We start from the raw sequence: 18,911 nt of genomic DNA, 5'->3' as shown, positions 1-18,911 counted from the left end.
GCACATAGGCTATGTTTACACAAATCTGTCTTCACTGCTCAAACAAATGGTTTAAATGGTTCTTTAAAGAACTGTTGCATGAACGGTTCTTTGAAGCCCTGAAAAAGGTTCTTCTATGGCATCGCCCTGAAGAACCGGTACTGGCCCCATTATTTTTTAGAGTGTATTAATGCAGAAATATAGAAAATTCTAAAGGGTTCACAAACTTTCAAACACCACTGTACACTTTGTGACTATATAGGACACAGTTATAGAAGCGAGTTATTTATAATCACATTGTTATCACCCAAATGAGGATGGGTTCCATTTTGAGTCTGGTTCCTCTTGAGGTTTCTTCCTCATGTCACCTGAGGGAGTTTTTCCTTGCCACCGTCGCCACAGCCTTGCTCATTGGGGATAAATTAGGGATAAAATTAGTTCATGTTAAAGTCTTTAATTTTCTGTAAAGCTGCTTTGTGACAATATCTATTGTTAAAAGCGCTACAAAAATAAACTTGACTTGACTTACTCAAGAGTTTTAACCCAGTCTCCTATTGGCTCACATTGGGTTTAAATCTACATTTATGTGTAAAAACTTCCCCAATAACAGCATAATATTGAGAATAAAGTCCAAGTTTGTGCAGATGTAAAGCACAACATGAAGACGAGAATCGAAACAAAAGGAGGAAAGAGAGCACAACACAGGGAAAAACAGTCTTTCTAAATTTGCAATGAGATTTTTTTGGGTAAAATTTTAAGTTTTTAAAAATATCCAATAGGGAAATAGTTTGTAAAATAATATAGTGTTGTTTGGTGAAAGCCATAGACTTTTCAAGATAAAACAAGCAGGCTATGCGATACTGCATTAATTTCCCTTTAATTTCCAGTGGAAAATTGGCAGGAGATACAGCAGGTTTAATCAGTGTTCTTTTTAAGAGTATGACTGAAGTTATAGCTTATTAATTTATTAATATATTATAATACACCATCGCTCTATAAAAATCTGACTGTTAGTTCAAAAGGTGTTAGCCCATATGTGTGTTTAGCCATATATACCTGTTTAGTCCATGTGTTTAGAACAAATAAAAAGACTATTGAAACATGGAAAAGGTACATAGAGGATATTACATGGTGAATGAGTGAGTGAAGCAAACAAGTGATGCATTTTTCAACATGAGAAAATAAACTTCATATCTTCCTGCCACTGTGTAATGTTCTTTATATTATATAGACACGTCCACAAAAAAAAAAAGCCTGCAAGTTAATCAAAAGAATTTTAATTTTGAACCGGTTCACCATTTTGACAACGTACGTAAAGTCAGAAGGAAAACACTGGGAGTGACGTCATTGGAGTGCAATGTCGGGAATTATTATACATACAGGATGCTTTTTTGATGGAATAAAAAAAATGTATTCTATTCCCTTCTAATGGGTTTCATTCATTTGGTTTGATAGCATGCAATTTTGTTAGCATATTACTTATCCTACATGTATCATGCCACTCTACCCAATGGAGAATGAGTGTTGAATATGGTTTATGATATTGCATGATTGTCAAAACAACATGACATCACACATCCATCCATCCATTATCCATAACCGCTTATCCTGTGCAGGATTGCAGACAAGCTGGAGCCTATCCCAGCTATGGGCGAGAGGCGGGGTAGACCCTGGACAAGTCACCAGGTCATCGCAGGGCTGACACAGAGAAAAACAACCATTCACACTCACATTCACACCTATGGACAATTTAGAGTCACCAGTTAACCTAACCTGCATGTCTTTGGACTGTGGGGGAAACTGGAGCACCCGGAGGAAACCCACGCGGAGAACATGCAAACTCCGCACAGAAAGGCTCCCGTCGGCCGCTGGGCTCAAACCCAGAACCTTCTTGCTGTGAGGTGACAATGCTAACCACTACACCACCATGCTGCCCAAGTGGGAATGATCTCTATCTAAAATCAGAGTGACTTGGCACATCTCAGTCATGTACCTGCGTTGCATACCTGAACTTACAGCATAACGTTTACCGTCTCACTAATTCTACCTTAGATACCTTATTAATACAACATTAGACATGACGGGAAAGTGGCGAGTGAGAAAAGATGTTCTTGCTCTTTTATCATCACTTATGTTTCAAATTGGTGAAAATTTCTTCTTACTAAAATGCCACTGTAACCTAACCTGCATGTCTTTGGACTGTGGGGGAAACCCACACGGACAACATGCAAACTCTGCACAGAAAGGCCCTCGCCGGCCACGGGGCTCGAACCCAGACCTTCTTGCTATGAGGCGACAGCACTAACCACTACACCACCGTGTCGCCCCAGTGAAGATGTATTCAGTTAAAACCCAAGTCTGGTAGCAAATCAGATAACAATGTGACAATATACTGCTGTCATGTACTACACTTATTTTGAGAGCAAAATTTGTCCAGAACTTAAATTGGCATAAAAAGAGAGAATTATTTTCTCATAACACCACTGATGTACTCCTTTATTATTATTAGCCATAAAGTAATATAGAACAGTTGTAAACATTAATTTGTGGTAGCAATGACAAATAACAATGAACTCAGAAGATATGTTGCTCAAAAGTTATAAAAGTTATATGAAATAAAATAATATTATTAAATAATAATAAAAATACATAAATAAATACTGTACAATTATTCAACAAATAATTATTATAATATTAACTGAAATACTATGGGATGTGTCACTGCAAAATGAGTCCAGTTGGTCAAAAAATGAAATGTACTGGATATTCTAAATCTACAGTTCATTATCTTTAAAATAAAATTGCTAAATTTGGTGCAGCCAATCCAGAGAAATTAGTGTAAATGTTTAAGGTATAATAATCTTCACAGAAGATCAAGTTTGGAGAAAATCAGCTGGAAACATTATGGTGTGTAAACTGAAGTTAATGCGCAGCATGCATTTATTTAGCCTACAAAGTCATATTTATAGGTTGTTTTACAGTATATTATTTTGGTGACAGATACGTTATAGATATATACAGTACCAGTCAAAAGTTTGTACACCCCTACTCATTCATAGGGTTTTCTGTATTTTAACTATTTTCTACATTGTAGAACAATATTGAAAACATCAAAACTTTTTGAAATAACACATGGAACATATAAAAAAACAAAATATGTTTCATATTTTAGATTCTTCAAAGTAGCTACCTTGATGACGCTTTGTACACTATTGGTGTTATCTTAACCAGCTTCATGAGGTCGTCACCTGGAATGCTTTTCAGTTAACAGGTGCCTCGTCAAAAGCTAATTCGTGCAATTTCTTACCTTCTTAATGTGTTTGAGAGCAAACAGTAAATAGTAAATAATAAAAATACAGTAAATAGCCCTATTCCACAACTGTAGTAATCCATATTATGTCAAGAATTGCTCAACTAAGTAAAGAGAAACGAAAGTCCAAAAGCCCATCATTACTTTAAGACATGAAGTGTCTTTCAATTCATAAAAATAAGAAAAACCTTATTTAATTAGAAAGTTTATCCAAACTTTTGACTGGTAGTGTATCTTGGAATCAACTTTTCTGACACTAGACTCATTTTATGGTGACACAGCCCATATAAGCTGTAAAAGAATGAATAAAAAAATATGACATTGGTGAAAAAAATTCCACTCTTTGGGCTGTGTAAAACAGCATCTACAGTCTACTAAATCCCAGCAGTTAGAAGCCCACTACGTGGTCAGAATTGTCTCAAACTTCTCCAGTTTCCGTCGCACGTCCTCCTCCATGCACTGCTCAATTCGTGTCCTTATTAGTTTTGTCAGGCTTATATAGAAAGACTTGGCCCACTGGCTTTCTATACTGAGGAAAGATATGTCACACACTTTGTAGAGTATCGTCACCAGCTTCTCACTGCTACTCACCTCACATCTTTGAAGAACCCAGCTGGCCCACTCTTTCCACATACTATTTTCTGTGAAGGACACAGTGAAGCAGGGTTCAGGGCAGAGGCTGTTGAGGCGATCTCCTTCATCATCAGTTACATTGTTCCAAATAGCACTTTAAACAAAAAACACGTCTTCTTACTTAATTTTTAATATGAGTATATAGATAGTAGTAACGTCAAATGTTAGAATATCCATTAAAATCAAGAATAAAAAATATACAAAAACTGTTTTAAAGCTGACATATTATACCCTTTTCCCACAACTTGACAGTTTCCTGAGGTCTTAATGAAATGTCTGTGGCATGTTTTGGTGAAAATACCACCAGGATCAAGCACCACAGCTCCCTTCTCACTCTTACCCCTTTTCCACCAAATCAGTTCCAGGGCTGGTTCGGGGCCAGTGCTGGTGCTGGTTCACAACTCGTTCAACTTGCGAGCCAGGTGAGAACCAGTTTGCTTTTCCATAGCTCGCGGTGCTAAGGGAAGCCACGTCATTACGTCGCTGTATACGTCAGTTACGTCGCTGTATACGTCAGTTATGTCGCTACGTTTGCATAAACCTTGGCGCGAATATTGAAGCAAAAACAACACGGAAGAAGCAGCAGCAGCAACAACAATAATAATAATAATAATAATAATGGATGACTTCGCGTTTGGGCGGCACGGTGGTGTAGTGGTTAGCGCTGTCGCCTCACAGCAAGAAGGTCCTGGGTTCGGGTCCTGGGTTCGAGCCCCGGGGCCGGCGAGGGCCTTTCTGTGTGGAGTTTGCATGTTCTCCCCGTGTCCGCGTGGGTTTCCTCTGGGTGCTCCGGTTTCCCCCACAGTCCAAAGACATGCAGGTTAGGTTAACTGGTGACTCTAAATTGACTGTAGGTGTGAATGTGAGTGTGAATGGTTGTCTGTGTCTATGTGTCAGCCCTGTGATGACCTGGCGACTTGTCCAGGGTGTACCCCGCCTTTCGCCCGTAGTCAGCTGGGATAGGCTCCAGCTTGCCTGCGACCCTGCAGAAGGATAAAGCGGCTAGAGATAATGAGATGAGATGAGAGACTTCGCGTTTGTACAGCTGCAGCTTCTCGTCGCTTAAAAATGGCGATCTTTCGCAGTCTTGTTATTGTTGTTGGTCTTAACAACTCCCCCCCCCCCCCCCCGCTGACGTAAGCGGTTCTTTCCTCTGGCCCAGCAGAGAGTTGGTGCTAGCCTGGAACCGGTTTTTCTGGCCCCAGAGCCAGTTCTTTGTCAGTGGAAACAGAAAACCCGGTTCCAAACTACAGTGGTGCTTGAAAGTTTGTGAACCCTTTAGAATTTTCTATATTTCTGCATAAATATGACCTAAAACATCATCAGATTGTCACACAAGTCCTAAAAATAGGTAAAGAGAACCCAGTTAAACAAATAAGACAAAAATATTATACTTGGTCATTTATTTATTGAGGAAAATGATCCAATATTACATATCTGTGAGTGGCAAAAGTATGTGAACCTCTAGGATTAATAGTTAATTTGAAGGTGAAATTAGAGTCAGGTGATTTCAATCGATGGGATGACAATCAGGTGTGAGTGGGCACCCTGTTTTATTTAAAGAACAGGGATCTATCAAAGTCTGATCTTCACAACACATGTTTGTGGAAGTGTATCATGGCACGAACAAAGGAGATTTCTGAGGACCTCAGAAACAGCATTGTTGATGCTCATCAGGCTGGAAAAGGTTACAAAACCATCTCTAAAGAGTTTGGACTCCACCAATCCACAGTCAGACAGATTGTGTACAAATGCAGGAAATTTAAGACCATTGTTACCCTCCCCAGGAGTGGTCAACTAACAAAGATCACTCCAAGAGCAAGGCGTGTAATAGTCGGCGAGGTCACAAAGGACCCCAGGGTAACTTCTAAGCAACTGAAGGCCTCTCTCACGTTGGTTAATATTAATGTTCATGAATCCACCATCAGGAGAACACTGAAAAACAATGGTGTGCATGGCAGGGTTGCAAGGAGAAAGCCACTGCTCTCCAAAAAGAACATTGCTGGTCATCTGCAGTTTGCTAAATATCACGTGGACAAGCCAGACAGCTATTGGAAAAATGTTTTGTGAAGGATGAGACCAAAATAGAACATTTTGGTTGAAATGAGAAGCCTCATGTTTGGAGAAAGGAAAACACTGCATTCCAGCATAAGAACCATATCCTATCTGTGAAACATGGTGGTGGTAGTATCATGGTTTGGGCCTGTTTTGCTGCATCTGGGCCAGGACAGCTTGCCATCATTGATGGAACAATGAATTCTGAATTATACCAGTGAATTCTAAAGGAAAATGTCAGGACATCTGTCCATGAACTGAATCTCAAGAGAAGGTGGGTCATGCAGCAAGACAACGACCTTAAGCACACAAGTCGTTCTACCAAAGAATGATTAAACAAGAATACAGTTAATGTTTTGGAATGGCCAAGTCAAAGTCCTGACCTTAATCCAATCGAAATGTTGTGGAAGGACCTGAAGTGAGCAGTTCATGTGAGGAAACCCACCAACATCCCAGATTTGAAGCTGTTCTGTACGGAGGAATGGGCTAAAATTCCTCCAAGCCAGTGTGCAGGACTGATCAACAGTTACCGGAAACGTTTAGTTGTAGTTATTGCTGCACAAGGGGGTCACACCAGATACTGAAAGCAAAGGTTCACATACTTTTGCCACTCACAGATATGTAATATTGGATCATTTTCCTCAATAAATAAATGAGCAAGTATAATATTTTTGTCTCATTTGTTTAATGGGGTTCTCTTTATCTACTTTTAGGACTTGTGTGAAAATCTGATGATGTTTTAGGTCATTTTTATGCAGAAATATAGAAAATTCTCAAGGGTTCACAGACTTTCAAGCACCACTGTAAGCACTGGCCCCGAACCAGCCCTGGAACTGCTTTGGTGGAAAAGGGGCATCTGTCTAAACAGCCTTATTCAAAACAGGCCCATTTGTGTGCCTGTTCCTTTAAATTGATAATGAGCCATTGCTCACCCCACCCCCCTCTTCCAACAGCCAATCAGGTAGCACTTTCCTCATGAATATTCATTCACAAAGGCAGTTCTCAAGCCATGAGTGGAGATAATCAGATGAGGAGGCAGCATAATTCTAATGAGCTCCCCTTGTCACATTAAAAGGGGAGCCAAATCTGAAGCACATGTTTTCTGGAATAGGCTGCCCAAAAGAAACTGACTGGGTTGTCTTATTTCACGGTTTGTGGGTTGGTGGGTACTCCATATAGCCAAAAGTATGTGCACAAGCACTGAAAAAGTAGGTGTTTCATTATATGTCCCCTTTAAGATTTAATGCCGTCCTTATATTTAAGCACCCCTTAACCTTATACTGCATCTATATATTGTACTACAGTATTGCAACTCTTTTATTTTTTTGATAATTTTATGACTGTGTGCCAGGCCTTCCTGCCTGACATCACTGCCCAAAATCGCTAATGCTCTTGTGGTTGAATGGGAAAATCACCAAGCCATACTCTCAAAATCTAGAGGAAGGCCTTCCCAGAAGAGTCGAGGTTGTTATAACAGCAAGGGGAGAAGTAAATCTGGAATGGGATGTTCAACAGGCACATACATATGATTATGATGGTCAGGTGTCTGCATACTTTTGGCCATATAGTGTACAGGTATCTTTTGGCCTACAAATAAGACATACACAGTCTAGTACATAATTACTTCCAATTACTGTATAGCAGAAACCAAAAGCTTTCAGGAATAATTAACCATACTCTGGTCAATCTGGTTCAACTTACACAACTCTCTCAAGAGGAGGTGTAAAGACACTTAATGGTGATAAGCCTGCAAAAGTGAGTCTGTTCCCCTCCATCCTAAGCAAAAGTAAAAAAAAAAGTCAATGTACTGTATAAAAATTACACATGCCGTCCATATAGTCCAATGTCTGGCTAATGTATTATATAATCTATATAAGAAGTATATGTTTATATAAATAGATGGTTCAAGGAAAATCTTTCTTTTTTATCGTAGTAATATATCCACTCACCAGAGTTCTGCCAGTGTTTGATTTGTCTTCATAGCATTTGTGAGCACAAAAAGATGTTCGTCACCAATGTCTGTCCATCCTAAACTGTATCCATAAGGTGAATGTATGCTTGAGTATTTTACTATTAGAATATTTTATACTGCAGCCCATTGAACCATGAATGGAATGGTGATGAATTAAAGCTTTACCCAATGTCCTTTAAGATATTGGATGCTTGCAGGACGTCAGCAACTACCTTGATTGCTTCCAGGTCCAGATTATTTTCCCCCAGCCTATGACAGAGTAGATGTTTGACCATTAAATGTGTGTCTGTAAATTTATTCATGATCAAGCCTGTATACTCTATCTAACACCTAGAACTTAGACTCACCATAGCTTCTCACATCTGAGCAAGTAGGGTTGTAAATCTCTTAGTGCTTCAGTGCTGATGTTTGTCCCAGTCAGATCCAGTTCGGATATAGTCAGATGTATTTCATTGAGAAAGTGCTTCACAGCATTGTAATCCATGGTGGAGAGAGAAACGTCACTGAGGTTGATACGCAGACTTTGTAGCTTGAGTTCTTGCAACAGTAGCACTTCCTGTTGCTCTACAATACAGTGCAACTGTGTTAGAATGTAAGCGCCATCCTCACAAGTGGCTTGAGTATCCGATATGAGCTTCAGTCGGAAGGATTGCATTTTATCCTTCTGCTTTTGAAATCCGATGTGTCTGGAGAGAAGTTCTTGGTTCCTTTCTGATAGAAGACCAGAAAGGAATCTTGTAAACAGATCAAGGTTTCCTGGCAGACTTTTGATACTGTATTCACTGCCTGAACCTAATGTCTCTGATAAGGGCACATCTGCCATGGCACAATAAAGTGCAGCAAAAAACTCCTGTATTGTGAGATGGGTAAAGGAATACACATCTTCTGTGCAGCTTGGCTCCTGAATAGATGTCTTGTCCAGAAAAGTGCTTGAGATAGCACAGCTAGTTATTTCATCATTGTTGCTATAAAACAGAGTTTCTTGATTCATTAGTTTCTGATATGCCAACCTGCCAAGTTTTAATAGGATTTCTTGTAGATGGTTTTGCTGCTTCATGCCAGTGACATTATTTAATGATTCAAGACGATTGTTTGTGTGTGATTTGACCAATGCCAGCAAGTACTGCACATAAATATCAGTCATTGTCCTAGGGTTAGCGGGGTACAGGCCATTACTTTCTTTCAGAATGCTACACACAATATGACAGAAAGCTGGTATGTAGCAGAGAGTAAGCATTAGTTCATTTGCTGCCACTATGTTGAACATCTTAGTAGCTAGCTCCTCATCCTGAAAGAAACACTGGAAGAAGTCGTGGATCTCAACAGTGGAGAATCCAGTTATGACAACAAAGCAGTCAATGGATCCAATGGGGATGTGACTAACAGCCATGGGCCTGCTGGTAACCAGCACAGAAGCTTCTGGGAGGAGTTCCCCTAACATTAAGCTGGACAAGACTTCCACCACCTCGCCTTCCTCATCAAGATCTGTCAAAAAGGCGTCCACATCACAACCCCTATAGTGCTTAAATTCATCAAAGCCATCCAAAATGATCAAGAGTTTAGCATCATTTTCAGTGATGGTGTCGAGATGCTTAGCAAGATGTCCATTCTTACGGAGAATAAGTTCTCGTAGGCTCACTGGCTTGCTGACAAGATTCAGGTCCCTGAAGGTCAGGTGAATAATGAAATCAAAAGATTGATGTTCTTTGTGGTTACTGAAATCGCAAAGAATTTTCTGGACCAGGACAGTTTTCCCAATCCCTGCTACTCCAGTCACCAAAATTTTTTTGGCAGGCTTTTTGCCTGTTTCACTGGAAAACAGCTGTGCTGGCTTGATCAGTCTCTGCTCTGTAGCTTTTTGCTGAAGAGAAATGCGCTGCTGTCCAAAGGTTAAAACTTCATGTCTTTTAATTTCTAAACAATGGTGGCCTTTCACAATCAGCAGATTGACGTAGTGTTCAGAAAAATGGATCTTCTCTCCATGACGAGTGTTATAGTTGATGATACATTCACTTCTGCGTTTCAAGATGGCTTTATGCTTTGCTATGACCTTTAGGTATTCTGAAACACATAAAATCCTATTTAACTACACACACTGCATAATATACACATGAAGAGAGGATATTACACAGTTGCGTGAAGATATGAAGTTTATCTTTGAGTGGTGAATGTACATATATCATGAGTGAGTGAACCGAGTGATATTTTTCAACATGAGAAGATAAGCTTCATATCTTCGCATCACTGTGTAATATTCTTGATATTATATGGAATCATCCACAAAAAATACACAAGTTAATCAAAAGAATTTTAATTTTGAACCGGTTTGCCATTTTGACAAGGCACATCTAGTCAGTGGGAAAACACTGGAAGTGACATCAACAGAGTGAAATATCAGAAAATATTATACATACAGGACACTTTTTTGATGGAATAAAAACATGTATTCTATTCCCTTCTAGCAGGTTCCATTCATTTGGTTTGATAGCATGTAATATTGTTAGCATATCACTTATCCTATGTATATTACATCACTCTACCCAATGGAGAATAAGCATTGAATATGGTTTACGATATTGCATGGTTGTTAAGACAACATGACATCACACGTTGGAGACATAAAACTTCTGCGCTAGTAAGTGACTGTGACAATTTGTAAACAAACATGGCCACCAGGTTTACTTCGTTAAATACGGAAGATTTTGAGAGAATTTTGAAAGAGAAAGATGCGTTGAACACCCAAAAGGAATGTACACTACTACTACTACTACTACTACTACTACTACTACTACTAATAATAATAATAATAATATTGGCTAGCTTTTTTCATGGTATATCAGATATATTCCATTCAGCTAGCATCAGAGGTGGACAAAGTACCCAACTTCATTACTTAAGTCAAAGTACAGATCCCACTGGTCAAATGTTACTCCGATACAAGTGAAAGTTGCACAGTCAAATTTTTACTTAAGTTAAAGTACTGAAGGACTTGCTTTTAAAAATACTTAAGTATTAAAAGTACATTTTCTGTCAATGCATTGTTGTATTATTGCCACAACGCTTACAAAACCTAATGCTGTTACCAAAGACAGAAATGTGAATTCACAAAATGAACGCATGCTGTGCCATCATGGTGGTTTAACGTTAAGCTAGCTAGTCAGTGAAGCTCCACCTGACATGCTAGCAAACTCTTTTCAAACGCAAAATCATATTGGGTAGCTAATGCTACTAGAAAAGAAAGATTTCTACATTCTGTTTATTTGGCAAGATTATGCTAAAACATATTTCTGAAAGGATTTCAGATAACATTATTCATGTTAGCGTAACTCTGTTTTTACATGCTAACTAACAGTGTCCAAGTTAACTAGTTATGTGTAAACGTTAGCCATGGACAAGGCTGTAGCAACTTGGTGGGCAAATCCATAGAAAGTTATTTGACTAACCAGACTGCATAGCTACGTTTGCAACGTTATCGCTAGCTCTAAAAGCACAGACAACTTTGTTGCAAGCTTTCTCTTGGAATAAAATGTATATATACCTCAATATGCTCCTGCAGGTTGGACAGCAAGTTTTTGTAGGCTGTGATGTGGTTCGTTTTTGGCAAACAAAGTAAACATATAAAATGAAATGTATCTTTAATCCTTTAACGCACTAATGCAACCCCATACCATCAGAGATGCAGGCTTCTGAACTGAGTGCTGATAACAACTTGGGTCATCCTTCTCCTCTTTAGTCCGAATGACATGGCGTCTGCGGCACGGTGGTGTAGTGGTTAGCGCTGTCGCATCACAGCAAGAAGGTCCGGGTTCGAGCCCCGTGGCCGGCGAGGGCCTTTCTGTGTGGAGTTTGCATGTTCTCCCCGTGTCCGCGTGGGTTTCCTCCGGGTGCTCCGGTTTCCCCCATAGTCCAAAGACATGCAGGTTAGGTTAACTGGTGACTCTAAACTGACCGTAGGTGTGAATGTGAGTGTGAATGGTTGTCTGTGTCTATGTGTCAGCCCTGTGATGACCTGGCGACTTGTCCAGGGTGTACCCCGCCTTTCGCCCGTAGTCAGCTGGGATAGGCTCCAGCTTGCCTGCGACCCTGTAGAACAGGATAAAGCGGCTAGAGATAATGAGATGAGATGAGATGAGATGAGATGAGATATTGAGAAATATGTCACGGTTTTGGATCTCAGTGTCCCGGATGAAGTTCGTAAAAAAACAAGTGGCGTATTTCCCAGTAAAACACTCATGTCCATATAATATATAGAGGATATTACAGGGGGTGTGAAGATAAAAGAAAGAAAGCACAACTTTAGTCATCACACACTTGTGAAATTCCTCTCTGCATTTAACCCATCTGAAGCAGTGCGCGCACACACACACACACACACACACACACACGTGAGCAATGAGCACACACACATACCCAGAGCAGTAGGCAGCCATGCTAACAGCACCCAGGGAGCAGTTGAGAGTTAGGTACCTTGCTCAAGGGCACCTCAGCCCAAGGCCGTCCCATATTAACCTAACCTAACGTGACCAGACATCCCGGTTTGACCGGGACAGTCCCGATTTTGAGTTACGTGTCCCCAGTCCTGACAAAGGTCCATCGGGACGCTGAAATGTCCCGGTTTACACCAAACACTAACAAACTGTCCTGGTTACAGCGATCATATATAGCCAACAAGATGTCAATAAAGCTTCTAGCAATTCAGCGTCAATGTGCGTGTGTGCGCAGTCAACCTTACAATGTATCTATTTGTAGCTACAATGTTGCAATATAGAGGCCGCGTTATAATGTTTTTTTTCGCTAGCGGCTGTCAACTACTACTTGACAATGCCGGATGGATGAGCGCTGGGCGGAGATGTTCGCGCACTTCAAGAGTAGGAAGATTCCTTACAGCAATGTCAGCCAGCTTTGCCAGTTTGCCATGTGCCTACCTGGCACCTATGCTCCGGTTGAGCGAATATTTTCACTCATGAGCAACACCTGGACTGACGAGAGGAATCGCATGACCGTGCCTACTCTCGAAGCCTTGCTCATTACCCGGGCCAATTTTGACGATACTTGCTCGCAGTTTCACAGCAGACTCTCGGGCAATAAAGCGCTACTGGAGCAAATTCACTCATCATGTAAATATATGCAATAAAATGGCATCTTCTTTAGGGTGGGTGGGTTGTGTTTCTGAAACATTTTTTGTTGTCTTTCATCTGTTTCATCTGTCTTTAATCTGTATCACAGATTGTCTTGACTTGTTTGATGCTGTTGTCAACTCAGGGTTCACGTTTTCAAAATAGTTAATAGCCGACACTGGTTAAGATTAAACAGAGGCATTTTGGGTAAAGGTTCGGAGGTGACAATGATTAGGCTCATGCACTCGTTCCTGTTACAATGCATAGCCTATTGTTTAAAAAAAAAAAGTTCATCGCATAAAATGTTGATGTTAAAGTGCCATTCCACCATTGGATGTATTCTTTGGCATAAAATACAATATATTTTATGACAACATGACTAGACAGAGAAATCTTTTAGCTTCAAAATGATATATCAAACATAATTTTTTGACAACGACAAGTATATTAATTTTGCGACCAAAGTCACCTACCCTTTTAATTTCCGCGCGGTAGTGAAACATGATGTCATCGGCAGGTTCCCCTTCTTGTGTACCACGTGTCGGTCTATTTTTAGACCAGGAAACCCCCAAAGTGAGAGAGTCATTTCTCCTCGTATATGGGGGCCAAAAAAATTGCGAAAAATTTTGAGTTAATCTTTCAGTTAGCTAGATTTATTAGTATTAGCTAGATTTATTGGTATTATTTTTATCGCGTTCTATCCGCCATTGCTGATAATATGTGCCACGTCACATGTCACGTGGTATACAAGAAGGGGAACCTGCCGATGACATCACGCGCAGAAATTAAAAGGGTAGGTGACTTTGGTCGCAAAATTAATATACTCGTCGTTGTAAAAAAATTATGTTTGATATATCATTTTGAAGCTAAAAGATTTCTCTATCTAGTGATACCATTTATATATGTTGTCAAAATATATTGTATTTTATGCCAAAGAATACATCCAATGGTGGAATGGCACTTTAATATGCAAGCAATGCATTTTCTTGGCATTTTCACAAAGGTGAAATAAACCCGTTGAAATTTAGGCTACTGGCCTATTCCCTATCATCACATCTGTTGTCTGATTTTCTTACTTTAACTGAATTGTGATAGAAGTACATGTAGATAACAAGAAAATACTTGATTATTCTCTGAAATGTTGATAAAAGTGAGCTTCTACAAAATGATAAAAGCACCTGTCTGAGCCATGGTTTGAGCCGGCGCATGTTTACATCAAAACGCGTGCAAAGTGTCCCGGTTTTAGATGTCTTTGGGGGAAACCGGAGCAAACCCACGCAGAGAACATGCAAACGCCACACCGAAAGGCCCTCGCTGGCTGCTGGGCTCAAACCTAGAACCTTCTTGCTGTGAGGCGACAGTGCTAACCACTTACACCATTGTGCCGCCCCAATGAATATTATCTTTAAGTGGTGAATATAAATATGTAAAATACTATATAACCACACACACTACATGATATACAGTTAGGTCCATAAATATTTGGACAGAGGCAACATTTTTCTAATTTTGGTTCTGTACATTACCACAATGAATTTTGAACAAAACAATTCAGATGCAGTTGAAGTTCAGACTTTCAGCTTTAATTCAGTGGGTTGAACAAAATGATTGCATAAAAATGTGAGGAACGAAAGCATTTTTTAAACACAATCCCTTCATTTCAGGGGCTCAAAAGCAGTGGCGGCTGGTAGTCTTTCAAACAGGGGAGGCTGGTCGGTTACGATATTTCCAGATTTTAAAAGAAAAAACACATCAATTTTGCCCATACTCTTGCCTCTGATCTGGCTGATTGTTGGCAGGGTCACAAACTGTGAAATAACAGGTTCTTTTGGCCCATTAGCCTACTGTCCAATATACATGATGTTGGGGGGGTATATTTTAACATTTTATATTTTAAAATTGTGGCATGTTGTTTAAAAATTGATCATTATTGAAAGCAGCTCTTTGTCAGGAACCTCAGCAGTAACAGCAGAGTGTTCTGGAATAGGCACAAGCACTGACCTTGGGGAGCCAAACATAGAGCTGGGTGCCACACATTTCATTCAATGACACTTTCCCTATATTTTACTTATTTTGACTGAGAAATGTTTTATTGACAATTTTGATAACCCTTCACTTTTAATCCAGGTCTGTAGTGTGAAACGTTCTCGGCTGTGTTTTTGTTTAAAAATGTTTTCCAAATTGTAGCTGTGTTTAATTCATATCCAGAAAATATATATTCCAGTATAATATACTCAGCATAAACATTTTAAATAGATTCTATATTTTTGGTCCATCCATGACATATTACTAAAGTAGCCTATTTACTGTTGTTGATGTGGGTCACTTGCTGTTAGCCAATTCACTTTCTCGTACCAGGAGAGCTGAAAGGAACGAGTATTATTCCCTACCTTTTTCACCAAGTCAATTTGAGGCGTTGGTCTACCCTGCTCTTTAATTTTAATTTTTTCCTCGAAAGGAAGACTGGCAAATGGCTTCGCCAAAATTAAATCAGCAATGCTTGGCATCCGTGCGCAGCTTTCTTGCTAGCTGACTAGCCCCCTCAAGTTCAAGTTCAGTCACTCAAATAAACGAAATTTCTGGAACTAAGATAGCAAACTTGACAACACTATATTTACACTTTATTTACAATGAAAATATATACAAACTAAAAAAGCTGGTAGAAACCATATGTAATGAATGAAATCGAAATGTAAGCTGATCTCTTACAATACATCACAGCACTTGCGAATCCGCATGGGACTGAACTGAAATTCACCGCTGCCTGTCTATATTTGAAACGAGCTGTCAATCAAAGAAAATATCCGGCCGCTTTCACCAATCACCAGTCTCCTCGCGGAAACTGCCATGTCCCTCCCACTGTGAGGCTGGGAGTCCGTAGGCGGGCATTTTCGCAGTATTTGTCCAATAGCCATCTTGCATTTTGAGATTGAAAAGCGCAGAGCTCCCAAATGCTATTGAAGTCCACTGAGGCTGGGAGTCCGTGAGACTCCGTGGGCGAGCGTTTTCGCAGTATTTGTCCAATAATCGTCTTGCATTTTGAGATTGAAAAGCGCAGAGCTCCCAAATGCCATTGAAGTCCACTGAGGCTGGGAGTCCGTGAGACTCCGTGGGCGAGCGTTTTCGCAGTATTTGTCCAATAATCGTCTTGCATTTTGAGATTGAAAAGCGCAGAGCTCCCAAATGCCATTGAAGTCCACTGAGGCTGGGAGTCCGTGAGACTCCGTGGGCGGGCATTTTCGCAGTATTTGTCCAATAATCGTCTTGCATTTTGATATTGAAACGCGCATAGCTCCCAAATGCCATTGAAGTCCACTGAGGCTGGGCTGCATCGCGCTGTCACGAGGGGGAAAAACTCACGCACACATTAGGCGAACTGGGGAAAGTTATAACGGAATGATTTCGCACTGTAGTGGGTTGAGCACATATATTTCTATGATTCTGGATCTGAAATAGCAATGTTATAAGGTCGGCTATAACATAAGCCTAGCGCAATTCATCCTACACGATGTTCGTCATTTTTAGAGGAGGCTGAGCCTCCCTTGTTATCTTAGAGCAATCGCCCGTGCTCAAAAGTAACTGGACAAATTAAATAATTGTAAATAAAATGTTCATTTCTAATACTTGGTTGAAAACCCTTTGTTGGCAATGACTGCCTGAAGTCTTGAACTCATGGACATCACCAGACGCTGTGTTTCCTCCTTTTTAATGCTCTGCCAGGCCTTTACTGCAGCGGTTTTCAGTTGCTGTTTGTTTGTGGACCTTTCTGTCTGAAGTTTAGTCTTTAACAAGTGAAATGCATGCTCAAAAATATTCCACTTCTTTGCTTTAATAAACTCCTGGGTTGCTTTGGCTTTATGTTTTGGGTCATTGTCCATCTGTATTATGAAACGCCGACCAATCAGTTTGGCTGGATTTGAGCACACAGTATGTCTCTGAATACCTCAGAATTCATCCGGCTGCTTCTGTCCTGTGTCACATCATCAATAAACACTAGTGACCCAGTGCCACTGGCAGCCATGCATGCCCAAGCCATCACACTGCCTCCGCCGTGTTTTACAGATGATGTGGTATGCTTTGGATCATGAGCTGTACCACGCCTTCACCATACTTTTTTATTTCCATCATTCTGGTAGAGGTTGATCTTGGTTTCATCTGTCCAAAGAATGTTCTTCCAGAACTGTGCTGGCTTTTTTAGATGTTTTTTAGCAAAGTCCAATCTAGCCTTTTTATTCTTGAGGCTTGCACCGTGCAGTGAACCCTCTGTATTTACTTTCATGCAGTCTTCTCTTTATGGTAGATTTGGATATTGATACGCCTACCTCCTGGAGAGTGTTGTTCACTTGGTTGGCTGTTGTGAAGGGGTTTCTCTTCACCATGGAAATTATTCTGCGATCATCCACCACTGTTGTCTTCTGTGGGCGTCCAGGTCTTTTTGCATTGATGAGTTCACCAGTGCTTTCTTTCTTTCTTTCTTTCTTTCTTTCTTTCTTTCTTTCTTTCTCAGGATGTACCAAACTGTAGATTTTGCCACTCCTAATATTGTAGCAATTTCTCGGATGGGTTTTTTCTGTTTTCGCAACTTAAGGATGGCTTGTTTCACCTGCATGGAGAGCTCCTTTGACTGCATGTTTTCTTCACAGCAAAATCTTCCAAATGCAAGCGCCACACCTCAAATCAACTCCAGGCCTTTTATCTGCTTAATTGAGAATGACATAATGAAGGAATTGCTCACACCTGCCCATGAAATAGCTTTTGAGTCAATTGTCCAATTACTTTTGGTCCCTTTAAAAACAGGGTGGCACATGTTAAGGAGCTGAAACTCCTAAACCCTTCATCCAATTTTAATGTGGATACCCTCAAATGAAAGCTGAAAGTCTGGACTTTATGTCCATGTCCATTATATAACTATAACTTGAATATGTTTCAGTAAACAGGTAAAAAAACAAAATTTGTGTCAGTGTCCAAATATATATGGACCTAACTGTATGTTTAAAAAACATATAAAATACCATATAACCACACACACACACACACACACACACACACACACACACACACTACATAGTATACATGTAAAATCCTACATAACCACACACATAACATACTATAATAACCAAACACACTACATATAAGTGTTTACAGTTTTCATTTTAAACACAGTGTTATTTAGTCACTTACCTGATGTCTGTTTTAGATCCTGATCTCCAGTCTTGATGTTGGACTCTCCAAGGTGGCTACTTACAGAAATGAAAATTCTAGCTGCCTCTTCTCCCTTTCCCTCCAGTATATCCAGTACTTTGCGTACCTTTGCACGTGGTCCCTTTGAATACTCTACCTCCTCTCGATCGTCTCTAGTTAAGACCTCTTTTGTAATTAATACATCTATAAGTGAATCAATGTGGAATTCGAGTTTGTCCACAAGAGAAACACGGCGATTCCTGAGGCTCTGGAGGCACAATTCAGGTGTTCTAGCTAGTGTCATAACAAAACTATTTCTCCATTCAGAACAAAAGACATAAATCAGGTATGTTGTGCTCGAAGAAATCCGTCAGAAAAACGTCCTCCTGTGTAATCTCTCTATCAAACAAGCAAACAAATCAAAAGGTGTACCACAACCTGTAGCCTACTTGTCTCATTGTGTTTGCATTGAATCATCTGTAATTCTTGCAAACAATATCGCAGAAACCAAAAGAGGAAGTAGGTCTTTTGCATGAATATGATGAAATGCTGTCCTGTTTAGTGACTTTTATCAAGTCACTATGATAAATGTTCTAACTGTGGTTGGTAAGGTCTGAGGTACAAAATCAAACAAATTATTCATGATTTATGAAATATGGTCTTT

At 40.0% G+C, this 18,911-nt stretch overlaps 1 protein-coding gene across 3 annotated transcripts; it reads right to left on the bottom strand.

Moving 5' to 3' along the window:
• Positions 1–322: 322 nt before the first annotated feature.
• On the bottom strand, positions 323–18,742 carry LOC132894767 (NACHT, LRR and PYD domains-containing protein 3-like). 3 transcript variants are annotated; one of them, XM_060934892.1, is made up of 7 exons: positions 18,248–18,742; positions 8,297–10,010; positions 8,115–8,198; positions 7,927–8,010; positions 7,679–7,753; positions 3,881–4,016; positions 323–382 (listed from the first exon to the last, which is right to left on the bottom strand). In XM_060934892.1, exons 1-7 carry the CDS (start codon positions 18,549–18,551, stop codon positions 344–346), a joined length of 2,436 nt encoding a protein of 811 aa, XP_060790875.1. In that variant the 5' UTR covers positions 18,552–18,742; the 3' UTR covers positions 323–343. The 3 variants fall into 3 exon arrangements, with proteins under 3 accessions (XP_060790875.1, XP_060790871.1, XP_060790881.1); XM_060934888.1 differs by lacking the exon at positions 323–382 and having other exon boundaries at positions 2,694–4,016; XM_060934898.1 differs by lacking the exon at positions 323–382 and having other exon boundaries at positions 3,841–3,930.
• Between the last annotated feature and the right edge of the window lie 169 nt (positions 18,743–18,911).

The sequence above is a fragment of the Neoarius graeffei genome, chromosome 1, assembly GCF_027579695.1.
Source record: "Neoarius graeffei isolate fNeoGra1 chromosome 1, fNeoGra1.pri, whole genome shotgun sequence".
NCBI lineage: Eukaryota > Metazoa > Chordata > Actinopteri > Siluriformes > Ariidae > Neoarius > Neoarius graeffei.
This window is presented reverse-complemented; position numbering and strand designations above follow the sequence as displayed.